This window comes from Aphelocoma coerulescens, chromosome 3 (genome assembly GCF_041296385.1).
Source record: "Aphelocoma coerulescens isolate FSJ_1873_10779 chromosome 3, UR_Acoe_1.0, whole genome shotgun sequence".
NCBI lineage: Eukaryota > Metazoa > Chordata > Aves > Passeriformes > Corvidae > Aphelocoma > Aphelocoma coerulescens.
In genome coordinates, this window is record NC_091016.1 from 18,041,760 (window position 1) to 18,065,166 (window position 23,407).

A 23,407-nucleotide genomic window follows, 5' to 3' on the forward strand; every position below is an offset into this window, starting at 1 on the left:
ATGAAGTGGACTGTGGTGTAAAGCAAGCAATTTAGGGCTGTATGCTTATTTATCTGATTCAACTGCATTAGCTAAATGTCAGTGTTTTTGCCAGCAGCCTATGCTGCAGCCATCAGAGTGGTGACAAGTCCTGCTTCCCCAGCTACAAAGAAGGAACAGACTGGGGCGGTGGGGAGGAGACTGCTGAAGGCATAGAAAATGTATTTAAACAGTTGTGTTTGCTTTTCTGTTAAAAAAAAATATCTTGAAGATCTTCTTTCTGCCAGAACACTGGCACTTTGCAAACACTGCCAACACAAACCCTGCGAGCGAGCCAGCTGACATCAGCTGACCAAGGACATGAGGGGACTTTGGACATTTTATCCGTTCCTCCTCAGACAGACAGCCTTTTGTCCTGGCCATCTGACCAAAACAAGTTCATGAGTAAAAGCAGAAGCTGCCTGTGGAAGACATGATTATGTCAGTGCAATCTGAGATACACAGCACCAGAAGTTACACAAACCCAGCTCAAGATCAAACCAGGTTTGCAGTATCTCTCTCAGATAAAATTTAGTTTAATATACTGGATACACTGTGGGATAAATGCATAAGGAAACATTATCCCCACTGCTGCCTGGGGCTTCACCACCAGCATTTGTGAAAAGAACCCAATAGGATGTGATCTTTCAGGTATTTCCATTGGAGAAGGCCAGTTCGGTCTGGCCTATACTGGTGATGAGGAAAAACAGTCTCACATCCCTGCCTAGATAAAATGAGCTGGACAATTTCTGTACAGCTCAAGCAGGTGACTGACTGGACCACAAAAGTTGCTACTGAAACTGGCTCCTCAGCAGGAGAGTAAATACTAAGGACTGAGGCTGTGGTTGCAGCATCTTCGGAATGAGATCTGTGCGCTCAGGTCAGAGCAACCACGATTCCCCTCAGATGTGGGACATGAAGTTCTCTTTCCCAGAGTCGTGTTAGTCAGAGCTCACAACACAGATCTAGAGTCCATTTTATGACTTTATACCCACTGGAAGTGGGGAGGGAATGCATGGGAGGCAGGTAGTCAGCTGATACCTGACTGAGCACAAAGCCTTTTGGCACAAAAATTAACACGGCTAAATTTTTGGAACAAATCACAACCAGCAGAAAGATCAACACACTGCTTTGAGTGGCTCTGCCTGTTTTCAGTCTAGCCCTGGGAGACACCCAGATGTCTTGTGTTATCAGGCCTCACCTTCTGGAAACTTTCCCATGCCAGATACTTGTAGAGCAAGCTGAGGCCATGGGGGCAAACTCCAGTGAGCTGTAGTGGCCCCACAGAAGCCCTGGGTTCTTCTATTCTGTCTTTGTAAACTGAGCAAGCTATGCATGCTCTCCTATGAAGTCTGAGAGAGATGGGGCTGTTCAGCCTGGAGAAGAGCTCCTGGGAGACCTTAGATCACCTTCCACTACCTGAGGGGACTTACAAGGGAGCTGGAGAGGGACTTTTTACAAGGGCATGTAGTGACAGGACAAGGGGGAATGGCTTCAAAGTGACAGAGAGAAGGTTTAGATTCAGTATTAGGAGGAAGTTCTTTACTGCCAGGATGGTGAGGCGCTGGAACAGGTTGCCCAGAGAAGTTGTGGATGCCCCATACCTGGAAGTGTTCAAGACCAGGCTGAGCAGGGTTTGGTGAGCTCCATGCTCTCTGTCTACAACTGTGACTCAGGGCCAGTCCCTGCGGCGGAATAGAGGCCCCAGCACCAGCACAGGCCATGACAGCCAAGAAAGAAGCTAAAGATTCCTCCAAGAAAGAAGCTAAAGGAATCCCACTAAAGCTAAAGAAAGCCTGGGTTTGCTGGTGGGAATATTCCGTTTGAAGCACTGTTGGGTGGCTGGTGGGTGCATGGGTGAGGCAGTGAGAGGGGCATGCCTTCATGCATAGCCCACATTTTACATCCAATTTTGAAGCCTCTAAGCCAGCTCTTCACATGACCAGCCTCTTCCTCAGTGTTTTGTTAGCTGTGTAAAACTTGGTGTGCTTGAGGCTGAAAAAGAATATGAAAGAGAACTTGTATTCTTTTTTGACCTGGCATGTTTATACCTGCTTCTTAACCACTCCTGTTTTTACTTCTACACTCCTAGATTCAGAAGGCCCTGACTTCTGGGAAAAACAGACCAAAATCTACATAGAGTTGTGCTCCCATCTCCATAGGACAAATATGTTGCACAAACACGGGCACTTCTTGGAGCACACAGAGATTGTTGCCTTTCACATCACTCAAGCAAGGGCTGTTTGAATATGGGCCCAGCTGTAATACAGAAGAGTTATGTCCATGGCAACTGAAGTCTTGAAAAGTTAAATATTCAGACCCTCAATATTGCAAATACATTTCAAACATTCTTGTTTCCCAGGATAATAGCTACATAATTAGGGTAAGCCTTTCACACTTTCTCTTTGATCCCACTGGATTTATCTACCAAAAATCATCGCATGGATGTGCCCAGCAAATGTCCTACAGAACTGCTTGTAACAAAATTAAAAGCTTAAATGTAGAGATTTTCTCTCCACTAAGTACTGGCTTTTATTAAAACTGGGAGTTGCTCATACTCCATTCCTTGCAGCCTCTTTGAATCCTCTGTTTGATGTTTCAAAAGTGCCATGCAGGTTCTAATACACATTACACAGAAGGAGCTATTATAAAATTCCCGACTTTTTCTTGTTTGCACGACAAAGGGGGAATGGCAAATCCTCCAATTGGACCAGATAATCAGTCTCCTGTGAAAAGCCTGCAATACACATCCTCTGTTTTCTTCTTAGCTGAGCTTCAACTGTGTTTGGTCAATAATTTTATTTCAGGTGTGAAGCCCATAAATCACCTTCCAATACACATTGGACAGTGGAGAGTCCTGGTGGATTTGGCATCAGCCACAGGAGAAATCACATCCGGATACAGGAAAGCTGGGTGCTGCTGGAGAAATCAGGCATTTTCATTTCACATTGTCATGGTCTATTGAAGAACACTCACTGCAGAGTAGGACCACTCTCTGGAGCAAAGACTAATTGGATGGATAAATAATTATGGGATCATGTCTTCTGATATAAGAGAGAGACCATTACAAATCCATGGACTGCAGTTTTATCCAGGTGATCATATAAACATAACAAATTCCCTGCTGGAACTGAGCTGGCCAACACTTAGAGAGCCCACCTGCAGAAAACTTTGTCAGCCACCTGAACATTGCTCAGGTGCAGTTTCCAAGCCTCTGACACAGCTCATTGTGTAACCAGTTCTTTTGCCCCAGCCCCTGGGAATCAGTAATGTGTCATTTGGTTGGGGAGACAGTCCTGAGGGAAGAGCTGGGTGTATGGAGCTTTCCTAAATGGCTGAGGGGTCAAAAAGATTTCAGGAAAAAAACCCTCCCTCTTATTCGAAAGAGCAAGAGTGTTTGACATGAGCAGAGGTTGAAGCAGTGAATATTTTTCACTGCTGTTTGTGTCTTGGGAATGGATGTATTTTGAATTGATATACAAATGCATGTCTGAAACTCATCTCCAGAGAAAGATGCTACACAAAGTGCAGGATTAAAGAATGTACTGCCTTGGGCCATGCACAAGGTGTTACTTTGTAGTCCATTCCATTTTCGTCTTAAAACTCAGTTTAGCTAAATAAGGTGCCCTTTTAACATCTAACAGAGGCTTTATTATGTTTAAGGAGACAAGTTTCTTAAGAGGTTGTAAAGACAAAGTGAGCAGTAACAGAAGTGTTGAGTGGGACTCTTTCAGACGCCTTTATTGCCTTCCCCTGAGTACAAACCAGGCTGCCTCCCTCGGCTGACACTGGTTTTAATGAGGGATGAGCCACAACGGAGTGATTTTGTACAAGTTCATTACATTGCATCCTCCAGCCAGACAGTTCTCAGGGCACACCATTCAGCCTGGGCACTGGATGAAGCTGGACCAATTTCCAATCATTTACAGAGACATATAAAATCCAAAGGGCTTTTGATGCTGAAGACATTTGTATGTAGGCTCAGGTATGTGGCTGCTGGAGAGGATGAGAATCTGCCCCAAGTGCTGTGCTCCTTCATGCTTTTATCAATCACATTTTATGTCTTCAATTCTCCTGGGATTGGTGCCAAAAATAGATTTCCACATCTTGTGCCAGCAAAGGCCAGGGAAGAAAAGGGTGTTAACTTTCGAGTCTAAATGTTAGAAGGTAAACATCCAGCCTTCCCCACCCCAGCCTTCAGGTCAGCTTCACTCTCCAGAGCCAGCACTCCATCGTGGCTGTTAATAGCATTCAAAATACTGATATTCTTCATCCATGTTGGGGAAGAGTGCAGTGGTTTCCCATGTTCACTGAGAAGTGATCTGCCTTTACATAAAGCCTTCTTCTTTTAAGCACGATTATTTTGAAACCCACAGGAATCCATAAAGAGGGATGGGACATTTTTCTAAAATGTCACACCCGTACATCTTCCACCTTCTATGATTCAGAAGCAGCATAAAAGGCCATAAATCATTCAACTGCTGTGATTCACTGCCCTGATTCATACACTTGATACAAATACTCAGAGATCAAAGTGGAACCTAACACCCCCCACCAAAGATTTAAATGATTTTTCAGTGCTTGCCATAAAGATGGACTTCCAGCTAAAGCTAAAGCTTCTCCTGATTGATACTGGCTGTTTTAGGTAGCAAGTTCTCTGCAATAAAGACTGATGTTTCCTTTAAGAATCATATGGCATAGTACATAAAGCAATGTATTCTGCAGGTGTGCCACCTCCCTAGAGAGGCTGAACAGGGAACACTGATTGCTCAGGGGGCTTCTGGGCAAATATTTACAGGGAATTAAAAAACAATGGAAATTTCTTCCCTGTGGAGGAATCTGGGAGCCCCTAAACCTTCTTGTATTAACTTTGCAGTGGATGAAGGTGTTAAACTGGCATGTGTCTACCAACAGGGGAGTGATCCTTTTAAGTCCTTTGCTTCGTCCCCACTTGTGAAATTTGTTGTGCCAGTGGGACGAGGCTGGCTATAAAACCCCAGCACTGGGGACCTCCATCCAGCTCAGGCAGCCTGCCAGCACATCTCTGCCGAGAGCAGCCCCAGGGAGATCCCCCCCTTCATCTCTGCCAGGCAGGGAACTGCTTTGCTGACAGAGGAGGATGGACCTGAGGTGTGCCGGGATGTTCTGCATGCTCTGCCTCGTCCTCACGGTCCAAGCCTTTACCCAGGAAGGGTTCAAGGAGGTGGTGCTGAAGCAGCTGGGGCTGTCTGAGGTCCCTAAACTTCATAAGAGAGACTTGGTGGATCTGGTTATCCCAGAGCACGTCAAGAACAAGTACATGTCCATGCTGAAGCGCCAGAGGGTGAAGCGCCGAGCTCTGCCGAGCCTGGCTGGCATCCTCAGGGGGATCCCGGGACACACAGGTAATGTTTCTTCTGCTGGGAGCATCCCAAGCATCCTGCTGCCGCCAGGGAAATCTGCCAGGGCTCTCCCGGCCGGCCGCAGGATGGGCAAAGGCAAACCCCCGGGGGGAAGGGGGAATGAGGGTCGGGTTTTGCTCCAAAGCTCAGCTGGGCGGAAGAGGTGCATGCAACAGCATCTTAAAGATTAACAAGCACTCTTTGCACCTGGAGAGGGGGTCCCGCAGTCCTTCCGAAGGGCAGGATGCTACTGGAGCTTGATAGAAGCCTGGAAGCAGTCTGGGCAGGTGAGGGGGGAGGAAAAGGGCAGGCCATACAGGTTTTGGGTCAAATCTACAGCAAGTCCTCTAATAGGAATCACACCCGTTGGAGGATGTTTCACTCTCTCTCATCTCTTTTTTGTTTAGATTTTTATTTTAACAGGAAAAATTATCAAGGAGGAAAATAGCCATACAGACACAATGGTGGCTGTACAAGGGCACTTAGAGCTTATTTTGCTTTCAAAGGACATACACAGCACCCTTGGCAGAAAATGAAAATACTTTTCCATTCCAAGTGGTGCCGTTGCTTGCTTTCATGCCCAGCACTGACACAGAGATGCACACCCTTTCAGGTCTGCTCAGTTTGGGGTCATATTGTGTCGGAGATCTCATTCTTCCAGGTTGCAGAGACTCAGACATAGGAGAAGAATTAGAGCATTTGCAAGACACTGATTCAAGTATGCATTAGAAAAGATGTGTGTAGTGGTTGTATCTGCCACTAGGGCTCGACTGGGAGCATGGAAGGAGAGTGTTGTGATGATAATTGTGCACGAAATGTGGGGGCTTTGCTCAGCAGGATGGCAGTGACAGGCCATCTTTTCTGTCCCCAACTGCACAGGTATGACAGGAGAAGTCCTCTACTCCGACACAATCACGCGCCAGAAGCTGATGTTTGACATGGAGGGCAGAATACCTGAAAACACCGAAGTCACAATGGCTGAACTGAAACTCTTCCAAAAGCCTCTGGACAGAGCAAACCTGCCTGCCAAGCAGTCTCACAGGCCCGTCTCCAACGCCAGAGTCAGCGTGTACTGGCTGCACGATGGTACCAACAGGACCTCCCTGATAGATTCCAGGTAAGAAAGGGGCCTCTGCTGGAGCCAGGACTCTAGTTACAGAGTTTGGATCCTCTGAGGTGCATTTGGGTATCATGTGGTTGTGCCTCAGCTCAGTCTGATGGGGTTACATCTGTACAACCAGGTTGTATGGCCTCTGAACCCAGAATGAGCTTGTTAGAGCAGATACTATGCTAAAATGGCAATATATGATGATTCTTTGAAATAATGTATGAAATGATGCCATGTACTGCTACATCTTCCCCTCTAAAATCCCCCACCTGGTTCAATTCTCTGTCACTAACTCAAGCAGGTTACCAGCTGCTGGTATTTCCACTGGCCATTTCATTATATGGTTTAAATAAGTAAATTATGCAAAAAACATCTAATTCTGTAGCCATGAGCTCTTGTGGAATTTTCACAACCCTTGAAGGCAGAATGAGACATGAAACCAATTTCCTGGGTGGGTAGAAACTTATGGCCCTACTGCAGCTCAGACAGGAGCAGGTGGGAGCTCAGGCTGTTCACCAGGCTGTTGTCATCAATACTGAGGCTGCACATGATCCTGCACCGCCTAATTTTTTGTATGAGCTTGTAGAGAGGGTTTTTTCTGGCCCTTCAGTGTCTGCTTCTCTCTGAGGTGGCAATTAACTGCTGTGGGTGCTTGCCCAGAGCAAAAAGGATCATGTAATCAAGGCATGTGACAATCTACAGGAAGTAAAATATTCTGCTGCAATAACAGAGCTGCGAGCCCAGGATTTATCTGATGGGCTTTTCTGATGCCAAGCCCTTGTCACACAGGCTGGTTCCTATATGTGAGTCGGGCTGGAGGAGCTTTGATGTGACCCAGGCTGTGCATTACTGGCTGCGAAACAAGAGGCGGGAGCCGATGTTCCTGGAGGTGTGGATCGAAGGGGAAAGGATGGGCAGCTACGCCTCGGAAATGGCCAAAGCCGTGCGCTTCACCTCACAGGACCCCAAGGATAAAGCCCTAGGCAAGCCTGAGCTGGTGCTTTACACCCTCAACTTGGATGACTATGGGTATGTATGAAGCCTAAATCTGTACTGACTCTGGTGTAATTTTGCCCCTGAATTATTGGGGGAGGGGAAGCTCTTACCCTCACAAGTGTTTACCAGCTGTGAATGGAGGAGTTAGAAAATCGCTGCTTAGTCACACCTCTTGTCTTCCCGTATCTGTTGTCTGAATACTCAAACAAACCCTGAGCACGGCCCAGGTTTCAGGTCTCAGAGCCCACCTGTGCTATTAGCAGCAGGGATTATTTCTCCCGCTTCCCAGTTTCCAGTTACAGCACCCATTCCTGTTTCTCCCTTGGCGTCCAGGAGCCCTGGGGACTGCAGGGAGGAGGCGCTGATGGGGAAATCCACCTGCTGCCGGCAGAAACATTACATCAGCTTCCGCGAGCTGTCCTGGGCGCAGCACTGGATCCTGGAGCCGGCGGGGTTCCAGGCGTACCGCTGCTCCGGGAGCTGCCTGCAGCCGCCCCGCGCCCTGCGCCGCCTCGGCTCCGGGCAGCGCTCCTGCGCCGCGGCCGGGAGCTCCGCGCTGCCCATCATCTACCTCGTCAAGAGGGGCAACAGCACCGAGATTGAGGCGGCCGAGTTCCCCGACATGATCGTGGAGAGATGCAGCTGTGTCACGGATGGCGTGGCGCTGGTGTGACAAATGGGTGGCCTGGGGGGTCACCCACTCCCCGCAGCCCTGCCAAGAGCCACCCCGGCACCCGGCCCCCATCCCCGGGGCCAGTGGTGAAGGCTCTGGGGGGTTCCTGCCTGCAAGGGGCAGCAGCAGCTGGGGCTGGGGCTCCCCTGTGCCCTGCTGCCCTGCAGAGAGAGTGCACTTAGAGGCACTGTCCGTGTAGATGGGCTCAGAGGGGCGGGCATTTCACATATGTGAGGGGTACCTAAGGAGCCTAGTGCTTCTCGGGGCCCCCTCCATGACAGCTGAATTTCACTGAATTTATTTCAGTCCCCACCCTGGAGTATTGCAAACAGCTCCAGGCAAAAGAAGAGTGCCCATCACCAGGTGAAGAACAAATGCATGGGCTCAGCTGTTCATTCCTAGGCTGCTGGGTTTGGTCCTTGTCTATCCAAGCCACGTTTATGGTGAGCTGGAGAGCAGAAGCACTTGTATATGTATATAATACATGTATATAATACACACACACGTGCATCCATGTACAGAGTATATGAATGTATGTGTGTATTGTCTACATACTGGATGCATACATATTGACTATATACACATATATGTACATAAAATATTGCCTAGAGCTCGAAGGAACAGATGTATTGAATGTACATATACATATCTGCATGTACATATAACATTATCTGAAATTCACAGGAGTATATTTTTGGCCCCACAGGCTTAACACAGTTTTAGGCAGAATCAATGGGAACATTAGGACTTAGCTTTGCTTGCATGAATAATAATTTGTTTTTCTGATTCTGTATTACAGTTATTTCAGTTTTGGGATATTTTTGAAGTTGTGTGTGCTTTCAAAATCAAGGAAACAATAAAATACAAGTATTAAAGTAGCCATGTGTTCACTTATATTTATTCTTAGATCTAAAAGTGGAGGGGAAAAGATCTGTCCTACTTCTGAGAGTATCCAGTGCCCGGCTCCTATAAACATACACACAGTAACAGCTCTTCTCAGCTACCTGTGTGATCCCACCTGCTCCTGGTGAAGCTTATCTGCTCCCCCAGGGCCAGGGACTGGGCTGAATCAGCAGGCAGAGCAGAGCCTAAACTGCCGGCATCTCATCCTGAGCTGCTGCAGAGTTTAAGCCAACACTTTCTTAAGCAGAAAACCTAGAATCTTATCTGCCAGCAGGAAGTGATGCTCTCCTCGTGAGCTGCAGCGGTGACAGAACCTGCAGGGGTCAGCTGCAGCTGTAGTGCAGAAAGGGAGGAGCTGCCTCCCCGCCCCCTTCGTCCCCAGGTGAAGCGTTTTAACCCTGACCCTTCCTGTTGGACATCTGACCAACACATCCCCTGGAGAAACGCCATGATAATGTGGTTTAATCCCTTTGTGAACTGATCTGAACTGCCGGCAGATAAGATGCTAATGATTTCCACCTTCATGTCAGACTCCTCTCCTTGGTTCGTAATCCACCGAGATAGCAGCGGCTCTGGGGATGAAATGTTTGCTGCTGACCATCTCTGTTGGACGGTGGGATGTGGTCCCTGAGGCTCTGGTTGAAGCTGCTGCTGGTGCAAGGACTCTGGAATGTATTTGTCTGGCTAGACAGGGTGACCGTGGATCGGGGAAAAGAGGGACCTGTTGACTCTGCAGTGGCTGTGTCATCCATGAGGAAAACGTGAGTGTTCCTGCTGCTCTGCAGGACTCCAAGTCTGAGGTCACCCAGGTGTATCTGCCATCACCTCATGGGGAGGCTGGCACCTCTCACTTGTGTAAACACCTGTGGCAAAAGAGCTTTAAGGGGAGAAAAAAGCCGCAAAAGCACAGACTCACCATTCACCAGCGCTGGGCTGCAGCACCATGGGTGGCTGGAGTCAGAGTTGGATGAGCCGGAATGACCTCAGGCCATTTCCTTCTCATGACTACCTAGTATCTATCTTAATGGCATTGGAATCCGGCCCCAGGTCCTTCGGCAGGGCATAGCCTGAAGGCCAGGAGCTCAGCTACCACCACGAAGAACAAAGCCGATGGTTTAGCCACACGCTGTGCCTGGGGAAGAAAGTGTTCGAGCTGGTTGCTGCCTGAGAACGAAGAGCATTAACCCTGGCTTGCCTCCAGCACTTGCACTTCAGGCGCCATTCATTCTCCATCCGAGGAGAAATTCCATGCAGTGCAATGGGGGCAGGCTGCTGTGGGAAATGGGGAGCAGAGCATCACAGGGGCCGCGCGGTGGACGAGGCTCCTCCCCTCCACCAGGATCCTGTGCTGTGTCCGGCGCCCCTTGCCCTGCGTCTGGCTGCCTTTGCTCGGGTGTCCTGTGGACACGAGGTACGCAGAAGCGAGCGGTGGGTCTGTGTGCGTGTGTGTGACACCTGGAGGGTGGGGAGGGGGAGGCGGTGGCCAAGGAGACCTGGTGTTACTGTGGGGAGAACTGTGGGTATTGCAGGGCAGGGACAGGGCGCAGATCTGTGAGCTATACCTGCCCTGCTGTCGTCATGGACACTTGGATTTATTGCTAGGGGAGCTGCACAGATGTCACAGCATCTCTGCTGGGGCTGGTTTTGAGCTCACATTTGGATTGGAGCTCCCAAACGTTTGGAGCTTTTGGGGAGACAGGACACTACTCCTCTAAACTCCAGCTGGCTTTGCAATGAAAACGTTGCAGACTTGGAGGCCGGGCTGATGTGGAGAAGGCTCCAGAGACTTCTACACTGCAAACTCCTGGGTAGAAGGCTGTGGATGAAATACTGCCACACCCGGGGCTTTTTCAGATATCAGCCCGTGCTACAGAAAATTATCTCCCAGCCTGTCATCTTCAATCCAGGCTGCATTTGCTGTGACACCTTCTGTGTGCTACTTGCATGGGTACAACTTGTAATGCACACAAAGCCTGCCAAGCTGTCATGTTCTCCTTTACATCTGAGCAGCACCACGGTCTCTGAGGAAAGGCAGAACATCTCCCATACCTGGCAGCAGCGTGGTTCAGCACTGTCATTGATGCTGTGCTGTAATAAAATAAAAAGAAAGAGCAGCGCAGGGGCATAATGAACCACAAAAGCCAGAAAAGGTATTAAAAAATGAAAGGTGATTTAAGGCAAAAGCAGCGTTAAACCATTGGGCCTCCTCCTGCACTGCTGAAAGCACAGAGTGCCCCGGTGCTGCCCAAGGAGCAGGAGGTGTGTGCTCTTCATGTGGAGGACTTCAACAGCCCGGTTAGTCCCACACTCCAGGTTAGGCTCTTGTGCGAGTGTTCGCGTGGCAGTGCCTGAACTAAATCTTATCAGAAGCATGAGCTTATCACGAGTGTGAGCTCTGGCTGGCCCTCATGGCACTGCTCACAGGGTGACCTTTAAGGGCCTGCTGTAGTTGATGGAGCCGGACCTGGGGTCTGGAGATGGTCCTATCAGTCCTGGGAAAGCTTTCCTGAAGAGAGAGGTTTGGGCATGCCCAGCAACACTTTCTCCATTATCTCTACCCATTATCTCCATTCTAGGAGAGAGAAAGAAGTTTCAAGCCTCATTAAATGCCACTGCTAGCTGGGCTACATTGCCCTGTGTGATCTTTCCACAGTTTTATTTAAACCAAGGCTGCTTTCCCATTTTCTTTCAAAATCTGTGAGAAGTTGCCGCCTTTCCTAGCTGGTGAGACCTTATTTCCTCTCCCTCTCTTGCTTTTTCCCTTTTGCACTTCACAGACTCCTACCAAGGGTGTCTGACACTTTGCCTTTCAGGGCAGCCTTCTAATTGCCTGTTTAAGTGGAAAGTCAGGTGCCCAATCCACATCCCAGCAAAGGTGATAATCAGGGAGCTCCTCTGGCTTTGGCTGGCAACAGCTGGAGTCTGGGAAAGGGGAAGCCAGGGCAAAAGGGAGGGGGGAAGGTGGGGAGGTGACGGTGACAGGGGTGGCAGGAAGTATGACAGAGATCCTGCAGGACTTTGATGTTTTTAGAGGACCTGAGCTCCTCTGTCCACTCCTGGAGCAGGTGCAGGAGAGCAGCGTGAACAGCATCAGCACATTTCAGAATAAAACAGAATAAAAAGCTCATTGTGACTGGTGCCTCTGGCCTGTGCTCTGGAAATGCTGGGCACTCCAGAGCTGCTGGGTTGCCTTGGTTTCCTATGGTTAAACTAGCAGAATGGCCAAGAAACAGTTTTTAACCATGGCAGGAAATAATAAATTATCTGGAGATACTGGGCACTGGAAAGTCATGTCAACAATCCACAGCTCTCAGTATCCTTTTTTGACAATTGCTAAAAAATGTTTTGGGATATTTTTGTTAGGGTTTTTTTCCAAACCTATTTTTAAATTTTGTTTTAAAGATCCTCCTGATCTTTATTTGTGTGTGGGTGTCACAGGTTGGTTTTGTAACTGGGCAGAAACACCAATTTAGTGTAGTGGTTTGGTCCAAAATACTCATTACTGTTTGCCTTCTGTGAGATAAGAATTAGGAGAAACGCAAAGCAGGCACCAAACTTGAAAGAATATAAAGAAGTTTATTAACAGACCTGAAAGAAGAAAAAAAAAAATTATACCACCTTCAGAACACTTCTCCTCCCCCACCTTTCTCCCTTCTCCCACTGACAATGTAAAAAGACAACCCTTAAGATGTTCAGTCTGTTTACCACTTCCATAATAACCTTGTTCAGTCCATTTAGAAAGAGAAGTCTCTTCTTGCTCGTGCTATGAAAACAGTATCACACCGAGACAGCCACCCACTTCCAGATATTGTTCAGTCCATTTAGGAAGAGGAGTCTCTCTGCTCACAATGTGAGTCCCTTCCCCTGACTTGCAGCTTTTCCCACAACTGCTTTCGAGGGTCCACTCTTGAAGTTTTTTGGGGTACAATTTTAAGGTTGAGCCATTCAGAAACAAAAAACCAGAGGCCCTTCTCCTTCCCTGGGAGCAAAGGGTCTTCCTCATGTTCATCTTTAAGACTATCTCTGGGAGCATCTCTAGGAACTGAGGTCTTCTCCTTTCCCATTTGGAGCAAAAGTCCTCATCTGGTCCATCTCTCCCTGTCCAAACTTCTCATGAAATTACAGCTGTGTCAGCATCTGCTTATCTCAGCGCAGGTGCTTTTGCTCACAAGTACAAGTTGAACGCTCCACCCCCCATGCCTGCATGAAATTACAAGGGGTACTCTGATCTACCATAGCTTCATAACAGAATTTCAGCTTTAAGCATCTCCTCTTTCTCTTCCCTCCAGTTTTCAGCTCTTCAGAGTGATAAAAGGGTTAATCTCACCTCGGCCTTGCATCTTTGCAGCTGGAATGTTGAATTTTTCTTATCGCAGTGGAGAGGGGGGAGAGCCAAGCCGCGAGAGCCGAGCCACTCCGGCTGCCCATGGCAAGGCAGTGAGGGGGGGGTTCCACGGCTGGAACAGGCCCATGGCTTCAGGATGGCTGTGGCCTGGCCCAGCCTGGCCCAAGCAGGGCCTGGCCGGGCCCGCTGGCCCCCACACGGGGCCTGCAGCCACCTGTGCCAGCGCCAGAAACGAGAGAGAGCTTGGGGGGGGAGTTTGTCCATTCTTAAGTGTGGATCACAGAGGTGGTCACAACTTTAAGTGGCTTAAAGAATTGTCCATATTCGAACTGGCCAGCTGATAGGTTCTGTCAGGTCCCAGAGGAAACTGTAAGCACCCCTTAGCAAGGACATCCCTTCTGGGACTATGCTTGCTAACCTATGACAGTGGGTTTTTTCTATTTGCATTTTTCCTTCGAATTTTCTCAGTTATGACAAATCTGCCTCTTTGAAAGCCTGGGATGCCTGTATCCCCTTTGAAGGTCTGTTCTCTGTTTGCTGAAAATGAATGCAATCAGTTCATAATCATTACCTCCCAGGTGACTGCCAACTTCCAGCCCAGTGGTCAATAGCTCTTTCACCCTTAGGAGGTCTCAGCTGGTTACTGTACCACGGATACAGCATCTCACTGGCCATAAGGTGCCATCTATAACCACCAGACCTCAGAGAATTGTTTAGGTTGGAAAAAACCTCCAGGATCATCGAGTCCAACCATTAACCCAGCACTGCCAAGCCCACCACTAAGCCATGAGCCACATCTATCCAGCTTTGGAGTACCTCCAGGGATGGTGATTCAACCCCCTCCCTGGGCAGCCAGTTCATGTTTTCACTGAGATGTCTAATGTTGCCAGCAGACATTTCACAAGCTGGCTGGCTCCTTATAAACATTCCTCTTCTTTCCATACAGCCCCGGCAGGTCCTTCAAGAGCTCCTTGCTCCTTTCTGCCCTGCAAGTTTCGTGCAAATTCCTGATTCCTTGTGCCTGGTTAGAGGCACCCAGTGAAGGCAGCAGGGAGAAGCAGGACAGGCAGCTCGTGCATTCAGGCCACCGGGACACTTTCCAAGCAGGCACAGCTGCTGGCTTTAAACCCAGACTAACTGTCCTGGATTAGCCCAGCCTCTAGCAGTGCTGGAAAACAATGGTGCCTGCCCAGCCCCTCCTCTGCAGCTGGGTGAGGTCAGAGTTGTCACCTCCCTCCCTTCAGGTATCATTAGGCATGTTAATCTGCAAAGCCACTCTAATTGCTCAGCTATAGTCAGAGCCGAGCCAGCTGAGGTGGCAGTGCTAACTAAGAGGGGTGCAGGCACTGCCATTTCCAGTTAAATGTCTTGGAGGAAGCCTTAGGATTTAAAAATAGCACCTTCCCGAGAATAGGCATGGCTACAAATAAACCTTTCAAACGCCAACCTTCTCCAGAAGGCTAAATGTTGCACAAGAATAAGTTGCGGGGGGATCAGAAGGATTGATTGTGACAGTTTCAGGAACGGGCAGAATGGTGTAAAGGTGACCCAGTGTCCCTGCTCCGCAGCAGCACCGTGTGCCTGCACCCGCGGGACGCGGGTCAGGTGCCCTGTGCCGAGGGGCGAGGCTTCGGCAGCGCTGCTGGAGCCGGACACATCCTCCGCGTCAGTCCAGTGCCACCTACAGCAGCGAGAGCAGAAGCTGCAGCACTCGGGAAACCAATGGAAGCAATTCCTGCACGCTCCAGCAAAAGGGGTGTTCACAGGAGTGGCTTTTGAGCAACTTGCTTATTAGCACCGTAGAGGTGAGGACAATGGAATTGGAGCCTTTTGGGTGAAGGCCGGCAGCTGTTGTGTCTGCTGCTGGTGATATTCCTAAACCTCCACCAGTTCTTTCCCTCTGTGACCTGCCCTGTTCCCTGCGGATTTGTGTATTAGATGTACTTCTTTCATTCCAGGGAAGAGATGGATCCGTAGGAAGTGAGGAAAAGCCCTCCCCCGGCCTTGTGCCAGTGTTTTCACTGATTACTTTTTCTCAGTCAGTAACTCTGAAATGCCGGTGAAACACGAGGCAGTGCTTAGGTGTTTGAAATAAATGCATTTAAAATGACACTTCAGAAGTGTGACTGCTCTAAGTCACACCACTTGCTTTTTGGGAAAGTGATTCCGTGGGAGGATGAACCTTTTCTCTGGGAAGATATTCACAGTTTTGGTGCATTTACAACCAGAAACATCTTTGAAATCCAAAGCTACATAAATACTCAGGAAAAGACAGACACAGGCTGCAAACTGCATTATCCTCTGGCCCTGGACCAGTAAGATCACCTCTATTGAGGCCATTCTGTCCTACAGAAATGGCCCATATAACAACATTGGAAACACTGGAACTGTTTCAGTTTACATATTTTTTTTTTCCAACTGTTGACTTTTCTGTTCTTGTCCAAATTCTTAGAAAGCTTCAAGCACTTCACCTACTTGTTTCACGTGTGTTGAAGGATCAGTCCAAGTCCTGTTGTTATCCAGCTGTTTTCAAAAGGATACCCTTTAAACATGTGAAACTGAACTGTCACTGAGCACCCCTCTGGCTCTCCAGACACAATAATGCTCTAGGGTAACCTTTGATGTGGGCACATCCCAGAGCAAGAGCTTGTTCCTTTTTAACTCAGCAGGAACTAAACAATTCCCAAACAAACTTGTCAAAATGTGGAGCTGGCTCAAGGTACAGCTCTTGTCCTCCAAGACAGATGTAGGGCATTTCTTTCAATTCTGGCACTACTGAAGATGCAGATCATCAATGAAGTGTTAGGTGCTACTGGTGGTTTAAAATATTCTGATCTCTCTTCACCAACCGGTGTTTTTACGTAATCCTGCTCCGGTTGTGCTGGCACAAACTTGTTAGAGCCACACCAGGGAACTGATCTGATTTCACAAGGAATCCATAACACTAAAGGCAAGTAGGTGACACATAGGGTAGGCTTGGATGTGGCTGCATCAGTGCAACTGAAGCAAGAGGGCAACTGCAGGGAGGGGAAATAACTTGGGTAAGGGTTGTTGCCCAGACACATCATTAACATGGTCCATTCACTTTTGTCCCACACTACCCACCCCGTACTAGAGGAGTTTCAGTGTGCTCAGAGCTAAAGGCTCTCCTCTCTCTCACTGTCCCTGCCTCTCAGAGAGCTGGTGACATCAAAGGGTTGCTGTCCAGGCAGGGACAGCCAGCATCTACCATCCACAGCCAATGGATCTACACCAGCAAAACTTCATCATGCTAAGGTGACCTCCCAAGCACCCTCCATCCCAGTTTCCTAATGAAACATTCAGTAAACACACCCATTTCCTTTCTACACAGAGTCCACTTGTCCTGTCACAACCTCCACGAGATGTGATTTGCAGGGCCTCAGTGTTTCTCTCCCCCTTCCAGAACACTGTGGAACAGATCCCCAAGCACTGTGTCTATGATGATATCCTTACCACCTGTCCATCCTTTCCATAACTCCTTGGGATGCTAACAAAGCTTGTGGATGTGAGTTTAGAAGCTGGGAATACTCAGTTGAAAGGATACCAAGAGCTTTTATTTAATGACATCAAATACACATGCAAAAAAAGGTAAATATTCTCAAATCTAACCAGAGGTTTTCCCTTTAGGGGGCTTTGCAAATAAGGATGGCTTGATCTGGTCTCTAGACAGACCCCTCACTGAAAATAGCCTTGCTGCTCTTTCCTTCAAAGTGCCTCCACATTTCAGTCCCAAAGACATCAATCCCATCTTCAGCTTCTCTAGACCCAGGGCTTCCAGTTCAGCAGCAGAGTTGAACGCCAGCAGGTCTATCGGTTCTACCTCCTGAAAAGAGAAAAACATTTAAGAAAAACAGGAGTTCAAAAAGCTTTTGGACAACGCTCTCAGGCACATGGTGTGATTATTGGGGCTGTCCTTTGCAGGACCAGGAGTTGGACTTTGATCCCTGTGAGTCCCTCATACCTCAGAAGATTCTATGACTATCCCCAGGAAAGTTCAATACTCCCAGGAAAACTGAATTAAAAACAACAATTCACACTCGTGCCCAGCAGTTCAGTAGCTTAACCTCAGCTTCCAGAGGCACAGCAAAGCTGACAGCCCCTTTTTAGCCTGATGCAGAATATAACCAATATACCTCCAGCAGGAGCAGGAAGGAGGATGACATGGTTTTTCTAATTCAGTTACACTGTAATAAAAGAAAGAGATATAAAAGCACCACTTTTTCAGTAAGACTAACCCAAAGAAGTTCTGAAGTTCACATCTCATTCTGCTGCAAAAAGAAAATATGGATTAAAATTTCATCTGGAAAGGGAATTGGTATATTTGCAAATTGATTGAGGGTAAAAGGGACCTCTGCAGATTGTCTAGTCCAAGCCCAGGGCCTTGTCCACAAAAGAACATGGAATAGATGGGATAATTCAAATGCTGGAATTTACTAACACTAAAAATGACACCAAAATCTAAGCCCATGTTGTTCAATATTTAAATGCACATATTGGTCTTATAGTCTGTACCAGAGAGACTTCAGAGCAAGTAATAACAGCAGTGGGAATGAGTGTACCCCATTATGCACTCAGCAAAAACAATTCTTGCTGGCAGAATCAGAACCTTTGTCCTGCTAAGCATACAAAAACCCAACTGGTTGCCTCATTATTCTCACCTTCTAAAAAAAATATATTCATCAAGGACTCCTATAAAAATATTTCCACCTGCAATAACAATCTGCCACAGCATTGGTGGAGTTTCCTGTTCTAGGAATAAAAAATCTCGCAAATACTGAGCAAAAGGTAAACAGTGAAGAATGGTAAACATCCTGCTTAAAATTTGCCAGCTCTAATAGTACAGTAGATGACAAGGATCTAATTGATCAGATTACATCTTTGGTCTTTTTCCCACTGAACTGTGATATACTTTCACACATCAGAGTTCAGTCACTGCCAGTGGCAGACTTTCCACCCAAGGTGAAAAAAAAAATCCCAGTAACTTGCTAGCCTGAAAAAAAGAGCTACACTTGGTTTTATTGCTAGAGTAAGCTCAGATTCATCACCCTCACAAATCTTTAACAGTAATATCATGCAAGAACCCAAAAAGCACAAGTATTGGCACCCTTTGCTGCCAAGTATCAGTTGGGCTTTCATCAATCCAGTGGTAAAAGCTACATTGCTGGAGCTTGCTTGCTTCTTTGGCTCTAAAAGCAGCTGAGGACGCACCACATTTTGTACTGCTTCATACTTACTGTGCTCTGTGACTGGTTTGTTTCTTGTGCCTTAACAGGAACATTTTCTTGCTCTTCTTTCTGAGCTTGAGTCACTCCATTCTTTCCTTGGGCCTCTTCCTTCGGGGGCTCTGTCATTTTACTGTTTTCTTCAGCCGGAATTTCAGCCTGCCCTGTGCACACCTCTCCTTGCAGATCTCTTCCAGGACCTTCTGGCTGCTCCAGTGGTTTCCTGCTTGCACTGGTAGATGGACTGTCCTCTGCTGAAGCCACAGAGCTGCTTGAACACTCATCTGAATTTCCAACACTTTCATTGGATCTGTTGCCTGATGGACAACTTCTGTCAGATGCACAAGGGGAGTCATCCTTATTGTCATCCTCACAGCCTGAGCCTGTGGCCTCATCCAATCCTGGCCTGGCACAGGGAATATGTTACAAATTAACATGCATCTATTTTAACTTTTTTTCCTTTTAAATAAGTTTTTTAATTGCCACATTTCTCTTTCCAAAACCCACTTCAGAGAGATTTAATGACCTACTCTAACAGCTATTTAGGTTAGTTTAGTTAATGGAAGAGCTGTCGATACTGAACAGGACCTACAAACCCCCAAAACAGGTATTACAGCATTCCCAATACAGAAATGACTGGAATCCTTGACTTCTCTTTCACGTTACATTAGCTGAAAGATGCCAGGGGAGAAAAATAATCTTTTAAAGTTCATTGTAAATATAACTCATTAATGAAGAAAATGACAATGGGAAGTTGTAGAATACAATCATTTATAAGGGGTGGGGGAAGAAAGTGTCTGGTTTTGCAAATGCAATTTATCCACTCCACCTGGGACAGAATTATAGGAATGCAGTAATGTTTACTTTCAGTTCTTTGATTTAATCAGTTCAATTTCCTTATTTCCATTTCAGTCTACATCTCAGACTAGATTCTGCTTACTTGGATGTATCTATAGTTTCATCCTGTTCAAGGCTTAAGACTTGAGTATAAAAACAAGGTGTAACTCTTACCAAGGACATTTTCTTTTCTCAGATTTTGTTTCATTTTTTCCAGGCTCACCGGGACGTTTCCGACTCTTCCCACTTTCTGATGACACTGCTTTGCTGGCAATAACCTGCAAGCCTTCAAAACAGATTTGAAAGTGAACTTCATCAGTACACGATTCATACCTGCTCTAAGTTCTACTTATCTTTTCACTTCAGATGCAATTTAAAACACTAATGGAAAGAATCATTATTGCTGATATAGACTCAAAACTTGAACATAAACTCAGGAGCAGCAAAAGCTTTCCTGCATGGATTTACTAAGGCACAGAGTCAATTAAAATTGGATTCCTGAACTGAACTATCAGGTTCTTCAACCCATTCAGCCTCAAGTTTCACTATCTAGCTGACAGCAAGGGAACAATATGGGGATAAATAAAGTAACTACAAAGACCAGGAAGCGAAACAAGGTATTCTGTAGTTGGATCCAATGTCAAGTTTTTATGTACAACCCCTTTATAGCTTCACTGTGTAATTCTTACAGCTCAACCAGCAACACCACCTTCACAGAATTTGGCTATTAGGAGGTGACCTCGCAAAGCAAGGTGAAGCATCACTTGTATTGTGTCACACTGCTCAATTAAATTTAACACACGCTTCAAGACAAAGCGCAAAAATCAAATCAAACAAATTTCACTGGAACTTAAAATTTCATTCGATTGGAAGAAAGCAATTTTTCTGCAAATTTTCCTACTGGAGTGAGGCTAGAGAGGCTCTTAATCTGCTGTATGTTGTGAGGGCAGAGCGAGGGCAGGCGGCGGTACCGATGCGGAGGGACTCCTCCTGGCGCTCGGCCATCTCGCGGTACTGCCGCTCGTACTCGGGGTCGGTGAACGTGTGCCGCGGCTCCGCCAGCTTCCGCTGCAGCCTCTCCAGGCGCCGCTGCTCCTTCTCCGCCTCCCGCTCCGCCTGCTTCTTCACCCACTCAGCCATCCTGCACGCGACAGAACCACCAAAATGAGTGCTTCCAGCAGCTGCTGCAATAGCAGTTCGCTGCTTTGCAATTACAGAATGCTTCCACCACCTGCTAGCATGGGAGACAATGGGAAAAGACAACGGCACTCAGGGGAAATACCGGAAATACCGAGGGAACAGACATTCTGCTACAGAGAAGAGATTAGAGTTTCTTTTGAAAGCCAGAAACAGCAGTTAAGTTCACACATCCCCAAGGCCATGGTTTTGCAGCTTCAGAGAGAACTGTGAGAATTCCAGACGAGGAATCCAAGAGGTGCAGAACAGTCTCTCAGACACAGGCTGCAGTAAAATCACGTCTATTTTGCCAGGAGAGCCCTGTTGGCTTCCAATCCACCTGCACTTAAGATTTCACTTTTGCTCTTTTTAGTATTCAAAATACCATTCCATTGCTACAACAAGCTGGCATTTGGCCTCTTTTGGTAACAGTGAGCTACAGGATCAGGTTATTTCATGATTTCAGCTTCTGAGAAAATGCCTTACGCTTTTTCGTGGTTGACATCCCGCAGTCTCCTTCCACTGAGATCCCGACATGCCTCTCTGTTTGTCGTCTTCTCAATCTGAGCACCGAGGGCTCGCAGCATCGACCCAAACCCTTTCAGAGAAAGAAAGTAATCAGGAGTTAGCTAAACAGAAACAAAAGGAGATGAGTCGGCACACAACAGAAGAATAATGATGGAAAAAGAATACACAGAATTCAACCCTTTCCCTCAGTGTAACTGAAGTAAAGGGAAAGTTAAAAGTTGCACAGTGTTATGCTAGAGAGCCCCCCCAAACAGATTTCTACACATTCCTCAGCCACTAATTACTCATGGCAAGACTGTTAATTTCTGTCACTCAGTCCCACCTTACGCTGTCTCCAGCTGAAGAAAGACCCTCATTTAACAAGTTCAAAGTGTGGATTAATAGCAACAGAATTCTTCATGCAACTGCAAAGTGTCAAGCACTGTTTTTGAACTGGAAACTGAAAAAATCTGTACTTTTCAGTGCCCTAAAAGGACCTTTAAGGAGTGCTATAAACAGGCCAGGCAGCCTGCTGTACCATGAGGCAAAAAAAGTATTGTGTTCAGCTAATAAACACCTTCAGTAACACAGTTAAAATACTCCATCAATATAACGAGTACAGCTTAGGTTGAATTCTTAATTCTTTGGCTACTTTGGCATGTTGGCTTTTATATGCTTTTTTTAAATAAGAAAAGATAAAGTCAATTAGGTCACAACAGATGCAAATCACAGACTATCTGTGCCTGAAATACTTGTCCTAAGTGACCATGAATGAAACTTCAGAGCCTAAGATGACAGGTCCTTTTCAACACAATTTCAACTCTGAAGTCACTTTGGTGCATGTTACAGATTTCTACTAACAGAGATAAGCTGGAAAGGGATGTGAGGAAGATCTGGACTGCAGCTTCCCTGGTCAATCCTCAGTTTTGCACGTACACTTTGGTTTCACCTCTGAGAATTTGTATCAGTCACACACACAAGAGATCTGCCAATACCTGAGGACTCCTGCTATCAGTATAGACTGTGGCACAGCAGAAGTTTTTTAACCTAAGAATCTAATCACTAAGAAACAGTATAAACAACAAACCTCCTTTTCCACCACAAAGCCTTGGCTCCAGGCTATAAACGACTCCACTCTGCAACTCATCTTCATCACTGGCCAGTTGCCCATTACACTTCACGTACAAGCTTTCCTCTGGGATGTTCTAAAGAAGCAGCAAAATTGAGTCAGATCATCGAGGCAGAGAAAACAAAACATTCTAACATAGCAAATCGTTAAGCAGTCATGTTTTCTTCCTTCCAGAGGGGAGCAAAAATCAGACAATCTGAAAAGCATGAACACTCTCTGTGGTGCTTGTTTTAATTCCTGGTCACCAAAGGATTGAACACAGTCTAAACCAACTTGTAAACATGAACGGGGAAAAGCAATAATATGGGAAAAATTCAGAAACAACTTGTGATGAACTGACCATAACCTTCAATCCCTGTCCTCCAGTGCCACTGGTGGGAAGGAGATAGAGCCTGGGCAAGGGGGAAGGGAGAAGGGAAGGTGTTTTCGGGATTTCTTTTACCTCTCATAATCCTACTCTGATTTTGACTGGTAATAAACTAAGCTCACTTCCCCAAGTCAAGTCTGTTTTGCCCGTGATCTGCTGAGAGATCTCCCCGCCCTTATCTCGACCTCTGACCCCTTTTGTTCCATTTTCTCTCCCTTGTCCAGCTGAGGAGTGAGAGAACGGCTTTGGTGGGCACCTGGCGTCCTGCCAGGGTCAACCCACCACAATGTGAATGTATATATATATACACACACACACATATATAATGTAGATAAGAGGCTACAGGGCTCTCTTACAGCAAACCCTCCTGCTCAGCGACAGCAACGCAAAGCAAGGGCGCACAGGTGGGCATCACCCTTCAGCGGGTGCCGGAGCGGCCTCACGGCGGGCGGGCAGGGCCGCGGGCGGCCTGCGCGGAGCCGCCGACATCGGAAGCGCAGCGCCTCCCGAGGCCGGAGGGCCCCACACCCGCCTCCGGCCCCCCATTCCCCCGGCACTCACCAGCTCCCGGGCGCGGTCGCGGCGGAGGCAGAGCACGGAGCCGCCCCCGGGGGGCAGCGGCAGCGGCCGCACCCGCGGCCCCAGCGGGTCCCGCACCCACAGCGGGCCCGGCCCCGGCGCCGCCATCGCTCCGGCTGCGCGCGGTCACGTGACGCGGAAGCGG

The 23,407-nt window shown here is 47.4% G+C and overlaps 2 protein-coding genes across 2 annotated transcripts; one reads left to right on the forward strand and one right to left on the reverse strand.

Annotated features, from left to right (window-relative positions):
• The first annotated feature begins 4,890 nt into the window (after positions 1-4,890).
• On the forward strand, positions 4,891-9,020 carry LOC138107155 (left-right determination factor 2-like). Its single transcript, XM_069008464.1, has 4 exons — positions 4,891-5,402; positions 6,279-6,516; positions 7,297-7,536; positions 7,837-9,020. The coding sequence occupies exons 1-4, from the start codon at positions 5,138-5,140 to the stop codon at positions 8,174-8,176; spliced, it is 1,083 nt and encodes a 360-aa protein (XP_068864565.1). The 5' UTR covers positions 4,891-5,137; the 3' UTR covers positions 8,177-9,020.
• Positions 9,021-16,977: 7,957 nt separating this feature from the next.
• Positions 16,978-23,407, reverse strand: SDE2 (SDE2 telomere maintenance homolog). Its single transcript, XM_069009278.1, has 7 exons — positions 23,245-23,407; positions 22,275-22,392; positions 21,167-21,278; positions 20,476-20,645; positions 19,679-19,790; positions 18,680-19,073; positions 16,978-17,268 (listed from the first exon to the last, which is right to left on the reverse strand). Exons 1-7 carry the CDS (start codon positions 23,368-23,370, stop codon positions 17,050-17,052), a joined length of 1,251 nt encoding a protein of 416 aa, XP_068865379.1. The 5' UTR covers positions 23,371-23,407; the 3' UTR covers positions 16,978-17,049.

Excerpts from the sequence above, each read along its gene's own strand:
- LOC138107155 (XM_069008464.1), top strand. The coding sequence starts at position 5,138 with ATGGACCTGAGGTGTGCCGGGATGTTCTGCATGCTCTGCCTCGTCCTC. Across the intron at positions 5,403-6,278 it reads GGGGATCCCGGGACACACAG|GTATGACAGGAGAAGTCCTC; the intron begins GTAATGTTTCTT and ends CCAACTGCACAG. Across the intron at positions 6,517-7,296 it reads ACCTCCCTGATAGATTCCAG|GCTGGTTCCTATATGTGAGT; the intron begins GTAAGAAAGGGG and ends CTTGTCACACAG.
- SDE2 (XM_069009278.1), bottom strand. The coding sequence starts at position 23,370 with ATGGCGGCGCCGGGGCCGGGCCCGCTGTGGGTGCGGGACCCGCTGGGG. Across the intron at positions 20,646-21,166 it reads GATGTCAACCACGAAAAAGC|GATGGCTGAGTGGGTGAAGA; the intron begins GTAAGGCATTTT and ends TGTCGCGTGCAG. Across the intron at positions 19,791-20,475 it reads GGAGGAGTCCCTCCGCATCG|GCTTGCAGGTTATTGCCAGC; the intron begins GTACCGCCGCCT and ends TCTGTTTTGAAG.